Here is a 14,390-nt window from a genome sequence, read left to right on the forward strand (position 1 = left end):
GATGCCAAGGAATCTTTCTGGACCAGCAAGATAAATACAAAGGTGGAATTTAGCAACGTTAACTCTTTTAACTATTTTCAAGTTTGTTTACTGAAATATCCACAAGGCCACATACAAATTTACACTGTAATCATGCCAACAGTTAGTGGTTGTTTTAAATTACCACTAGCAGCTGCACTCTGTGAATTGAATCTAAGGATATATATTTTCTTTTATATATGTATATCTATAATTTTATTGAGAGTTTTAACAACAATAAGAACTAATACAAACTAAAGTAGAATGAGAAAGGAGAAGGAAAGACCGAAAGATAAAAGAAAAAGCTAAAAGTGCAAAAAAAAAAAGTAAGAGATAGGTAAAAAAAAAAAGCAGAAAAGTAGAAAAAAGAAGATATAAAAAAGATATAAAGAAGTGTCTTCCGATCTTCTTCACAGCAGTTATAAGTACAATTATATTTTAACCTTTCTCTCTAAGGTTACATCATGACTCTCTTCTTTCTATAGTCTATCCCGTCTAATCATCAAAACCATAAACCACAAGTTCATTTTTTTCTTTTTTATGCAAAAAGTCCATAAGGGTGGAAGGATATATATTTTCTCAAGGACTATAAAAGGTATAAATCAATCTCTATTCTAAATCTCCCTTGAGGGTTCTCTCCTTATTGCTGTTTAACCTACCCCCAAGATGCAAGAGCCTTTGGTAATTTGGGTGTTTTCAATGAATTTTTGAAGTTTCTGGGCCAAGTTTCTCTACAAGAAAGAATATAACTAAATATGCTAATTTGGAAATATTAAGAAGACAGACTTGGTTCTGGCAATTTCTCTGCCATTCGGTTTCAATGATTCATATCCTAAGGAAGTTCATAGAAAAAATGTTTCTCAGTTGCTGCTCCCCTAAAAATAGATTTGGGGTCCTTAGAAATTAAGCAGGATGGAAATTGGCCCCAACCCACTGCCCCAACCCACAGTATAACAGAGATCTCATTTTGGGGGACTCCAGGTCTCCAGATAAACTTTTTGGCAGAGGACTGAAGGGGTGAGAAAATTTCCTTCTTAATTTCCTTAAATTAATGGATATGTCCTTATACCTCAAAACCATGAAACAAGCATAGGTCAACGTTATTTTTTGATGTTGTCCTCTCTTGTCTATTTCACTATCTCCTGATGGTAGCAAAAATGTGAATAGGTGGCTGATATTTAAAAGATGATTAAAAATGCAGTCATGCTAGGATACAGAAACTTGAGTACAATTGTTCTAGGCTATAGAAATATCCTGGCAATGTTATTGCTCCCATCATGCTGGCACCTGATAAATGAAAAAGTTAAAGTAGATGCTGATTTGGTAATTTTAATGTTGAGGTTTTAACGGAGTATTTTATTGTAAACCGCCCAGAGTCCCCCTCCTTGGGGGGAGATGGGCAGTAATAGAAATTTGAATAATAAATAAAATAAATAAAGGAGAGACAATTTTACAGATCATTATTCTCCAAGCCCGTACTGCAGTCCATAATCCACTAGTGTCCTATGCATGTTATTGAACCAGCCAAAGGACTTTCATCATGTCCTGTGAAAGAATCCAAATAAATCCCTTGCAGGTGTTCTCTCCAGGTGCTGAGGTGAAGCACAGGAGAACAAAGAGGTGACACCTCTGCTCCTACCATCCATAGGGCACACCTGTCTACACTGACCAACCTATGCCTATGATTTACCTATGTCCATGAGCAGCAGCATGGCTGAAACAGTTCATGTCCTCATGAAGTGATGAGGAGATCCCATTGGCTTCCAGCATACTCAGAAGGGGATCAGCTCCTCGGCTCAGCAGCAAACTGACCAGCTCATAGTTGCCTAGAAATGCCAACAGTTAGCTCTGATGTTTTTTGGTAAAGTTGTAAGAGAGCAGCTAAATTCATTCATTCACTCACTCACTCACTCATTCATTCCTAGCAAGAAAGGGTGTATTTGTTACCAGCACACACTATAATTGCCATATGGTAAGACTCTTACAAGGAATCCAGCCCTTTAAAAAAAGAGCTAATTTGCAACAGTGGTCCTATATACTGTATGTGATGGGATGTGGGGACCAAATCTCACTGTGTGTATACAATAATGTGCAAATGTTTGTGCATATTTACATGCATACATGATTTTCTATTATTGTTCCCATTTCCCAAAAAGGGAGCAAGAATCATGCCAAATGGATCTATGTGCATACACTAGGATCACATATTATCTTGTGTACATTCAGTAAGTACAGTTCATCATTTCATAATCCTACATAGTCTCAGTGCCCCACTGCAAACAGTCTGCCAGGAATGGCATGACTATATAAGCAAAAATATTTGGCAGCTCTGAAAATATTGTTTCTTCCAAATTTTGGGGTTTTGAAATGCAAACAGATATTGGAGGCAATTGTTTTTAAAAGTATATCTCTAAACTTTATTGGGGGTGAAAATGCAATACTTGCTGAGACTTGCCTGCTGCTGAGGCCAGCTGAAGTGGTGTCTCAGCATAGTTGTCTTCTCCACTGTTGACAGCAGAACCTTCAACGTGGGCTCCTGCATCCAGCAGCAACTGTAAAAAACACAGGCCACTTGAAAAGAAGAAATGTAGGCAGGGAGACATTTTCCTTGTTTGAGGTTGTTGTAAGACATACAGCAAGGCTACTAGATGTGGACTGCAACATTCTGGATGGCCAGTAGATGGCAGAAAATAATGTTCTGTAACCCTCTGCTACCCACTCATGGTTATCTGGAATTTCACAGTCCAGATCTGGTAGTCCTAGCATATACCACATTTGGTACTTCATCACCCATAAAGGTTTCTCTCTTTCTCTCGCTCCGTATTAACAACAACAACAAAAAGCTCAGGTAATTTTTGAAGAGACATCTGTATTTTACATGCATGAAAACAAAAATTTCCAGCTACTTCTGAAAAGAGGCGTATATGGAAAATCATTTGGAAATATACTTAGAAATCTGACATTTCCCTCAATGATTGTATCCACTTTTGGATTCATTGCCTCCAGCTGTTTTTGTCCTCTCAAATATCACTAGCTGGCCACCATTCCATCAAGCTATTTGGATGGATTCTTTTCCAATCAGTCCATTGTGATAAGAAATGAAACTTAAAGAACTGGTGCCTGCATTTGTTTCTGTCCTCCTCCATCTCAATCCCTTTTCTTTTGTGTGTCTTGTCTTTTGGACTGTCTATCAGAAAGCAGAGGCTCCTTTACTACTTATATAGGTGACCCCCTTTGGCTTAAGAGATGTGCTTGCAATGAGGTGTCCATAGACAGCCTGTGTGCCTGCACCCATAACCTTCTCTTCACAAGGTCCCTAGAGCACTCACCCTCCTTCGCCCTTTTCCAGGCTAAGCAGCCTTTGGACCTCTTTTACCAGGAAGCCTCCTAACTCATTCTTCCTTCCTAGCCAAGACTGCTTTGAGGAGGGTTGAGGTAGGGACGCTTGATTTATGTATATAACTGTCTGCACATCGACATAGATTTTGTGTGTAGCTGTCCATGTCTATGTGGGATAAGTGTCTGAAGGTTGTGTGTTTTGTGTGTGTACAGAAAATTCTATATCCTTCAGTGCATATACAAATGTATGCCAATAGATGTGCCTCATCAGTTGCCTTGGCACATCATGCACCTTCCAGCTGCAAAACATTGACTATGCTGGTAAAAATAACCAAAAAATAATGACTATGAAAGCCGTGCCTCGTTTTCGAAATATTTAAAATACATTTGTGGTGCTACCTCTCTCCTAAATCTGCATTTATGAATGGTCGCCAGCCTCCCTGGGGAAAAGGCTGGGAGAGGCACTTCATTCATAGCTAGTGAGGTCATGGGGGCTTCCAAATGGAGGCATATACAACAACAAACCCAATCTGGTGCCCTCTAGACATGTTGGACCAATCCACATAATCCCAGGCAATGTGGACTTTCATCTTGTTAGCTGGGCATTATGGGGCTCCCATCAAGTTCTTTTTGGGTTGCATGTGAAAGTTGGACAACTTGTCTTTTGCTCACCTGGACGACTGAGATGTGGCCATGTAATACAGCGAAGGTGAGTGCAGTCCAGTGTCGGCTGTCAGGATGAACTGATGGGTATCGGGATGAACCTCCAGGGACCTGGGAAACATGGAGAATGTTTATTGGTCGCAATTCTCCTTCTTGTTGTTTAGCTCTTAAGATGTGTTTGAGCATGGCACATCCCTGGTAAATTGCAATTCTTGGAATTTGTAGGTTGCTGTATTGTAACTCAGAAAGGTCTGCCAACACCCATCAGTGTATTTAGTCCTTTAGGTTTATTTGTTTGTTTAAAACGCATCTGCTAGTTTTCCTTGGAGGTTATTCTTGCAGAGGGGAAAGATTTATTCTTTCAGTTTCCCCATTCCTATGCATTATAATTTATTATCTCATCTATGGCAGGCATTGTTGCTTTAGAATCCATAAACATCACCACCACCACCACTTCTAAAAAGAAAGAAATTTCTCTCCAAACATATTCGGCAAAATATTATATGAACCCCAAATACAATATTTTGCTGTGGAATTACTGAACAAGAATCCATACCCATTTAAAGCCACAACTCAACAGGTGCTTTTCACTTACTGCTATATCCAGATTTGCTCCAGCATCAATCAGCATCTGCACCATGGCTTCATCTCCAGCAGAACAGGCATACATGAGTGGAGTCATACCCTTTAAGAACAATGTATGCAGCTAGTTTATGTCCAAAAGCAAAGCTCATCAACATGTTGGGTTCTATATATTCTACACGTGCACATTTATTCCCTCACATTTTATAATACAGCTACAGTATCTATATATGATATACTTTGGGGCATAGATATTTTTTCTTATAAACATCTGGAAGTAGATTAGGCATGGAATTAATTTCAGTGTAAGGATTTATGTTGATTCTCCTGCAGAAATGCTTAAATGTTGCACATTATCCTTTTACATCTCCTTTTTGTCCTTGAGGCATAAAATGAATGCATCCACACAACACATGAAATCTTAAACACAGGTTAACAAAACAGAATTGCTGTGTCAACATAACATGCCATGTTATGAACTGGCATCATTGGTGGGCAGAAGTGAGCTGCAGATGACATACTATGAACTGGAAACACTGAAATGACATTGGTTTACAGCCATTTTGCTTTACTAATTTGCTTTGTCTATAAATCTTTACAATGCCTTGATGATATCAGTCAAACTAAGGAGGCTTCTGAAATTCTTATTCCTGCTGTATTTCTCCTTATAAACTTAGTTGCTGTCTCCTATTGACTCAAATATCCCATAATGGGATGATGTATTAGCATTTATAAGGAAATGGAGGAATAGCATACATGCCCCCAGTTTTGCTAAAACAAGTAGAGTCAATTAACAGTTCCTAGTGCTGAATGATCCAGAATACCAGAATAGCTCTGAGTCAACTCCTAGTAAAAACCTTTATACGCTGGTTTTGGGAAGAGTATAAGTTTACATGATTGTAACAACCTGAACTTTGGATTTTGCTCTAGCTCTCCTATGTCATACCATAATGAACATTATGAAACTGACTTTTATATACCTGATCATCCATTGTATTAACGCCTTCAGGTCCTAAAGCTTCTATAGCTTGGTTAATCAGATCAGTCCTTCCACAGTTCAGCATTCGAAACCCCAGATCCTGCTGGAATTTTTCAGTAGCAGCCTTTGCATCCATTCGCCGGAAGGAACTAAAGCAGCATTCTGGCCTGTGGAAGTGTCACAACCAAACAATGCAACTATAATTTATTTGTATTGTTATTAATATTACACTTAGATTCCTGCATCCCAGCAGGTTGTGATCTTGCCTTTACTAAGGGAGAAACAGATAAGATATAGAATTAGTTCTGCTTTATATCACTCCTGTGATATAAGAAGTGATATATTTGTCTTCCTGTATTTGTCTTCCTCACCATTAATCTGATGACTGTTTTACATATGATATTGCAGAAATCTGGGGTGACATAAAGGATTGTATTATTTCAGACTTCAGGTAAAGAGATCATGTTTCTAAATGTCCCTCCACATAAAATTCCCTACAAATAGAAAACAGATTTAGCTCCCACTTCTTGTTGATCATTTACAGGGTACATTCAAAAGAGGCACAATTCCCCTTGTAGGCTGAAAAGATACAATCCTATCATTCATCCTCATCTGACTTTACTACATGTGTAAACCAGACCTAAGACATTGCACTGTTCTGCAGGGCAAGCTAACTCTGACAAGAAGATGCTTTGTGAACCATTTCAGAAAGAAATGAACAAAGGGCCTTGTCTTCAACTCATCCCTGGCCCACTATGCAAGCATTTGTCTTTTCCTCTTCCAAAAGTGGTGTTCCACCTTCTGCTGACACAGATCTTACCATGTGGATCCTTTGCGGCTGGGGAATTCTGGGAGTTGAAGTCCACACATCTTAAAGTTGCCAAGATTGAGAAACACTGCTCTAAACTGATGGGATACTTGTTTTTTAATTGTTCGTGTTGCATATGACTAATTTTGTTTTTGATTGCATTAGATAGCAGTTGGGGGTTAGAAAAACAATACGGAGTGCTGCTGCCAGGAGTAGCAGATTGGGAAATTCCAATGTGTGAGTTTTGTTTATTCTAAACTTTTGACAAAAATCTGTTCGTTTCATAAAAAGCATTTTCTTAGATTCAGCATTTTTGGAAATTAGACTGCTAGACTGAAAGACTTGGAAGAAAGAAATCTTGCACTGTTAGTCCATTTCTGAACATTTAAAGAAAAATGATAATATTCCTGTTCAGTGCATTTCATCTAGCAATCTTAAAATTCAATTTATTTATTTACTTGATGTTGATGCCACCTGACTGCAACTGACTCTTCAATAAAAACCATTATTACACTTCATTGCACCTTTCTTCTTATGATGACTACTAGTTTCCATAGATTTACAGAGACAGTTGAGAGTGCTTAAATGACTTTTCAGAAGCCACACAGGATTCAGCAACAATCTTTAACCAAAAATTATTGAATAAAATCTTTCATGCCTAAAGCACACTTATATACAGTAATATCCAAAGTGAGTGATAATAAATGGTGAAGTCAGTCACATCATTAAAATAATTGCCTATAAATATTGGGATTTTGAAGAGGTATTTAAAGGCATTGAGGCATTATAGGCATTGAGCCAGCTTGGTGTGGTGGGTAAGGCACCAGGCTAGAAACCAGGAGACTGTGAGTTCTAGTCCTGCCTTAGCCACAAAGCCAGCTGGGGGACCTTGGGCCAGTCACTTTCTCTCAGACCTAGGAAGTAGGCAATAGCAAACCACTTCTGAAAAACCTTGCCAAGAAAACTGCTGGGACTTGTCCAGGCAGTCTCCGAGAATCGGACACGACTGAACGTGTGTGTGTGTGTGTGTTATGATACCAGGACAGCAAGCATTGATGGCAAAACCTGTAGAATATACTGTACATATCAACTGGAATATGGAAGGAAGTTAATGCTGACTGATTGCTATTAGTTCATACAGTATACAGTCTGTAGTAGACACTCCCTGCCATAATATTGAAGGTTCTTTGAAGAACAGCAGAAGACCCTAAGAAGAGCTGTGCTGAATCACATGGAAGGCCCATCTAATCCAGCCTTCTGTTTTCACAGTGGTCAACAGGTACCACTAGGATGCTTCCAAGTGTCACTGCCTCTGTTTTTCCAGCAAATGATATCAAGAACTTATTCTATTCCTGGAAGTAAAATATAGGCTGGGGTTGACACATGACATCAATCCATGTTTTGTTTAAACGAAGCTTGTCAAAAAAGAGCACTGCAGCAGGGTTCATACCAATGTTTCCTCTAATTTCTGACATGCCGTGTGTGGAAAAAAACTGTTTTGTGCAGCTTTTCCCAAACGAAGTACAAATTTGTGTGCCACTATATAAGTATATCAGTAAATTTAAATAAGAAAGCCAGTTCTGTGTAGTGGTGAAGGTGCTGGCCTAGAAACCAAGAGACTGCGAGTTCTAGTTCCGCCTTAGGCATGAAAGCTGGCTGGGTGACCTTGGGCCAATCACTCTCTCTTAGCCTAACTCCCCTCACAGGCAGGAATATTAGGTATGTTTGCTGCTTTGAGTTATATATAAAAAAGGTGGGATAAAAATTAAATAATAATTTTGAAAATTTAAAAATGCAAATAACAATGTGTTAAAATGTTTATATATTTCTTAAAGTATAGAAACTAGAATGTATAATAGTACTTCACATACACACTTAAAAGTTGTGCCTTGGAGTCATTTTTGAACTCGTGGCAACTGCCCTCTGCCATTTTTTTGGCAGCATTTCTCAGAAGTGGTTTGCCATTGCCTTCTTCTTCTAGGGTGGAGAGAGAGTGACTGGCCCAAGGTCACCACCCAGCTGGCTTTGTGTCTAAGGCAGGACTAGAACTCACAGTCTCCCAGTTTCTAGCCTGGTGCCTTAACCACTACCCCAAACTGGGTCTACATGTACATGCTTACAGATTATAATATAAACTCACTGGTAACTGATAATAGCAATCAATATTTTGTAAGCATTTATTTATTTTCTTTTTTTCTTTTGGAATTTGATACCGTAATGAAAGAAAAATTAAAAGAAAGAAAAAACATTGTACAAAAAGCATTTGGTTAGCCCCCCTCTTTTGTTTTCTCCACTTCTTTCCTTCTTTTCTGGATGCATTCTGAACTTTTATTATTATTAATTTGAAAATTGAAATTTTTATAAAGTTTACTGCAATCATGGACCATCATGGATCTGTTAATAACTCAACAGATAAAAATTAAATATTTTTTGGAGGGAGGAGGGAAATTAAGCTTTTTTTGGAGGGTGGAGGGGAATGAATTACACTTTTTTTATCAGGAGATGCTCCTTTGTGCACTGGGGGCTCTGGGGTCTGGAGCAGGTTGGCTACCCCTGCGAGGCTGGGAAAAGACAGACCAGCTGCCTGCTGTCCTGGGCAAAAGGCCCAAGCTGGCTGGCTTGGCTTAACTGCAGCAGCAAGGGCTGCTTGGCACTGCTGCAGCACGGACTGACAGGGAACGTCTGCCATGTGGTGCCCCCCCATTCAGTCCATGCTGTGGAGGCAGCAAGCAACGCTCACCGCTGCAGGTAAGCTGAGGCGGCAAACTTGTGCAGGATTACTTATGAGTCGAGAGCCTGGAGTTTTATGGTGATTGGTGATTAAATTTATTATTATTATTATTATTATTATTATATTATTATTATTATTAAATTTTGTGTGCACTTGTAGTTTTTACCACATGCGTGGGTTTCATGAATTGTGTACATATGCACACCTTAGAGGGAACATACATTCATAGTGCTACTTTATATGCTTAATACAATTCATCCATCCGTCCATCCATCCATCCTATTTGTATAGCACTATCTCTTAGGGCTCACACATGTATTCTGTCATAATCATGATTAGCAGCCATTGACAGTTTTACTCTTCATGAATTTGGCCAAGCAGTTTTAAAAAACAGTAGCCGCTGCTTCATTTTGTGGAAACGGATTTTATAGTTTTAATTATGCACTATCCAAACAAGCATCTGTTTCTCCAGACATTCTTACCATTCAGCTTGGTATATAAGCACCTGGTGAGGTAAGTTGGGCTGAAAGTGAGCTAAGTAAAATTATTGCTTAAATAAGTTAAAGAAAGCATGCCGAGCATGGCTTCGTGAATTCCTTCCAATCCCTTGGCCACAGGGGGCATATTTACTTTCTTCTGTGTAACAAACTAATATGACCTGTGTGTGAGTTCCCGCTTTGTGTGTATTTGTGCCCTGGGAAGTATTGAGTTGGCTGCACACATTCTGCTCTGGGTCACGTGACCAGGCAAGTGGGGCTTAGAGTAGAACAGTTAGCAGCATTTTTGTGTTACTGTCCAGCTGCTTCTCCCAACAACAGTAAAGCATTGGGAGATATTTTTTTCCTGGATGTTTTTTCTCTGCAGCTCCAACCAAATCCAGCCCATTTTTAAAAACTCAATCTTTGTTTTGCCTGCTTCTCCTGTCACACCTAATTTGGTCCTGTTCTGTTCTGGTTTGGGAGAGTTTTCCTATTGATAGACAGATGGCCAGAGGCAGATGGTACCAAGCCCTTTTATATAATTTCCTTCCAATATTCTGTTGGATTGGAAAGAAAATAAACATTGGTCCTAATGCAGATTCTTCAGGACAGTGGTGTTTGTTAATCACTGCAAGAACTGTTTACTTAATCCCATTCTCTGATTCCTGTTATTTAATCATTACCAATCTCTTCTTACTTATGACTGCTAAGTTTGCTCAAGAATTTTTATTATTTGGTCAAAGCCTTTTCAAAATCCAAGTCAACTATTCTTTCAAGGTACATGCTTCTTTACATTCCCCCCAAAACTCTAAAGTTTATTGAGACCTGACTTCATTTCGCAGAAGCTATGTTGATGCTCCTTCTATGTGCCTGATAATTTCACCTTGAAAAATGCTGTCCTTCAGTTTTCTTGAACAAACTGTGATTTACCTTTGGGGCCATGTGTTGGCATTTGCAATAGGTCTAAAGAGGAGCTTGTCCCATTTTAATTTTTTTGGTTTGGTGGTTTTGTTTTGATTGCAAAGGAAAATGATAAGGTTTATAAATCAACACGTGTTCTCCAGAAATGATACTGACACAGATGCCTTTGCCTTCGTAGACAAATCAGTCTTCTAGTACGTTTGTATAAAATGTGTTTGAAGGCAACAATCTTCATTAGAATACACTGCCATTAAATGTAGGTGGAATATTAAAAGTACACCACCTACTTCAATTGTCGAGGTTCACAGTCCAATCCAGGTAACAGTAGCCTAGCTGTCTGTCTGATATCATCACTGTCTACTATTAAACTGCGCCGGTGCTCAGCATAGGTTATAGCTACTCGCATCCATTCCATCAGTGGGGGCAGAAGCATGAATGGCCTGTTGAGAGAAAAATAAGAAATCCATTACATCTCATGTTAGCACCCATCTCATCTAGGAATATTAGCAATCATATTGTCTTTAGATACAACTTCTTAAAAGCTTATTATATTTCAAAATAACTTTATTTACTTACATCAGTAGAACCTACTTTCAAGTAATCACGTCCTCTTTAATAAATACGGACACACAGGAAGAGTTAGTTAGGATATAAACTAATTAATTAGTGACCTACTTTATAAGTTTTTTTTTTACATATAATGTATGATATGCCACGGTGCCGCAAAGATTGGAATATGGGCTCTAGGATATCTTCCAAACTTGCCATTGAAAGAAAGCAGATTGTAGCCACTGGCAATAAAGAACATGACAATTCTGCTCCCTTTTGTTAGTTTTACATTCACTGACTTTCTGGGTGGGAGAAGTACATATGCTGGGAGAAGTACATATGACATATCAGAGAAGTTCCATGTGCGCATGTTCAAAGTCCTTGCCCATTTCCCCATGACTTTTTCCACATGCCCACTTCAGACACTGCATAACAATCAAATATATTTTTCCAGATGCAAAATCATTTTGCACAAGATACATCATACATTGGACTTCTGCGACCTGAGTACCATCCAAATGTATGAACTTTAACTTCCATAATTCCCGTTTGCATGACCACTACTGAAAATTCTGGAACCTGAAGTTCACACATCTGGATGGTGCTCAGGTTGCAGAAGGCAGAAAATTTGATATCACATCTAACAGAGAATTGAGGTTTCAAGAGTGTGTGCTGCAAGCTGGGAGTTCACTTAATCTGTTTAAAATGTTGCTTCAGCCATTAAGTTAGTTGCTGGCCTAAGGCAAGCCTACTGTTTCCATAAACTCCTCTTTTCTTCCAAAATATCCTGACTCTTTCATAGAACTGTGGTAAGCATTACTGATGTAGTGTTTATGAAACTATTCAGTACCTTTATCATGTCTCTGAACTCTGAACATCCATACAGCTTCCATAAAAACCCAGTTCTGACAATAGGTATAAATATGATTTGGCTATTAAGAAAGGAAGCTGATACCATGAAAGACTAATCACATTAAAAATAACAATGAATAATAACATCTGTGACTAGAACTCTCTTTTTAAGCCTTTCAATTTTCTGTTCATTAGGAGCCTAATATTGTTTTTATTTTGCAACAAGGCATGTTTTGCTCAAATCTGCCTTTTGAAAACATAGTGTGGCTTCTGCTGTGTAATCAAAATAATTCAACTAATCAAAATAATCTTTTTGACTCACAATTACACTTTTCCAGCAGAACATCATCAGCCATTTTGTCCAACGTAGTGCCACTGCCGTTACAACAAAAACAGTATATGTCTATTTAGCTACATTTATTTATCCACCATCCATCCAGACAGCAGCATCCAGATGATTTTGCATAATACTGAAAAGGTATTGGAAGTAGGCAAGAATGGCAAATTAAACACATATACACACACCATCCTGGAAGAAGGCAATGACAAGCCCCTTTCATTTTTTTGCCCAAAAAAATGCATGGATGTGTCTAGGGCAGTGTTTCTCAACCTTGGCAACTTTAAGATGTGTGGACTTCAACTCCTAGAATTCCCCAGCCAGCCATAGTCTAGGAAGTCATCAGGAGTCAAGTTCTATCCACAGTGAAAAGTATAAGGTTTTGGAGGAGCAGCTGAGACAGCAACCACAAAACAGCATTGTTAAAGTTCTGTATGACTTACAACCACCTCACAAGTCTTATATGGTAACATACTGATTTACAAACAAGGCTCCTGTCCTTTAATCAAAAAATGATTCTCATGGTGCTTTTGTAGAACCACAAGTTATTCCTGTAGCTGTTTTATCTAATTTAAGAAGTGGTCTCACAATATGACTTGGTCAGCAAGATATGTAAACCCAGCCCTTAGCTGAGGTCCCTGCTCAGCAGGTCTGTTATTGGTAGCACCTGTCTGTATGTGACGATGACAAGAAAACAACAGTGGGGAAAACATTGAAAGACCATTTCTCAGGTCCAGTATCCATCTCAAATGCATAGGATACGCTGGAAGACCTGATTATATATAGTTCTCCATGCCTGTACAGAATGTAAACAGAAAGATGGCGGGTGAATCAAGAAAATAAAATACAGAGCAGAGATGGCTCTAAATATGATTGAAATAGAGTTCTTTTTGACAATGTGAAAATGCTAAAGGTGACATATTCTTTTAGATAGTAATTTAGCATCCACACAGTGACCTTTGACAGGTGCAACAAGAGCTCATAATTCTGTCTTTTGAAATTACTTTTAAAAAATCAGATGAAAAATATAGTGCACAAATGGGTCATTACTTAGGCCTGTTTCTAAATCTTCCCCTTTGTCTTGCTAAGGGAGATGATTGTTGGGCAGCACCAGTCATGAGGATACAAAGCTGGCCAACTGATGGCTTTACAGCAGTGATTTCAGTACTGCAGATGCAGCTTGGATCACCATTAACAAAGGCCATTAAACTGGTATCAAGAATTACACTGATTGAGTGGAACTGCAATGCTATAAAAATCGTCACATGACAAAATGGCCAAATATAGCTGGCATATGGCCGGGACTGTCTGCAGGGAGGTCAAAAAGTCAAACGGGGGACAGTACCTGTGCAGTCAAAGACCTATCTCTTTTATGTGCATCACTGCATGGTTGTTGTAATGGTATGTGGAAATAACCTTGAGGGATGAGGGGAAGAAATGCTGCCTAGGGAATGATCAGATATAAGAGGGAGGAGCCCTCAGCTGCTTAATGATCAGAGAAAGAAACTTAGGAAGAATCCACCCTAATTGATTAGGCTGTAAAGAGAGACAACAGGAGACTTGTACTTTCAGACTTGCAAGATTCTGTTAATGTAGCCTTACAATAAAGTAGAACTAACTCATCTGGTCATGTTTTCTGTCTGGTTTATCCAGGAGGGCTGACAGTTGTGGCCACCATTTTGACCTTTCGGGCCCTTTCCTGCAGATGCTTCTGCATATGGCAGGATCCAGTGAACAAGAAACAGGACTTCAGTGGAGTAAATTGTGGTGCCTTGAGAAGAGTTTGCTCATCATTTCAGTAAACAGAAATGCCATTGTGAAATGTAAAAGCATTTGTTTTTTTGTATAGATGTATTACTAATTTTTATTCTGTAGAATAGGAAGAAAAATCTCTCTCTTTATCATGTTGTGGCCCTGGCCTTGATCCAGCTAATAAACTCAGTGGTGAAATAAATGCATAACTTCTGGTTCAGTTAGAAAAAAACACAAGTCATTCTAATGAAGTGTAAGGGATGGAAACAGTGCATGTGTGGCTGTTAAAAAACCGACTGTAAAATAAAACGAAGAGAAAGATCATGCATGGGGGTATAATGGCTTTGTTAGGGGAAGCCTTGCATTATTATTTTTTTTCC

The 14,390-nt window shown here is 38.8% G+C and overlaps 1 protein-coding gene across 1 annotated transcript in view; it reads right to left on the bottom strand.

The window, feature by feature from the left end:
• Positions 1–14,390, bottom strand: part of ABTB2 (ankyrin repeat and BTB domain containing 2) — a 153,908-nt gene that overhangs the window by 14,800 nt on the left and 124,718 nt on the right. Inside the window, exons 4-9 of the mRNA XM_063289608.1 lie at positions 10,808–10,960; positions 5,583–5,748; positions 4,616–4,705; positions 4,030–4,131; positions 2,474–2,570; positions 1,709–1,844 (exon numbers count right to left, since the gene is read on the bottom strand). Of these exons, the coding sequence (XP_063145678.1) occupies positions 1,709–1,844; positions 2,474–2,570; positions 4,030–4,131; positions 4,616–4,705; positions 5,583–5,748; positions 10,808–10,960 (744 nt within the window). The remainder of the gene's footprint in view (positions 1–1,708; positions 1,845–2,473; positions 2,571–4,029; positions 4,132–4,615; positions 4,706–5,582; positions 5,749–10,807; positions 10,961–14,390) is intronic.

This window comes from Candoia aspera, chromosome 1, assembly GCF_035149785.1.
Source record: "Candoia aspera isolate rCanAsp1 chromosome 1, rCanAsp1.hap2, whole genome shotgun sequence".
NCBI classification, from domain to species: domain Eukaryota; kingdom Metazoa; phylum Chordata; class Lepidosauria; order Squamata; family Boidae; genus Candoia; species Candoia aspera.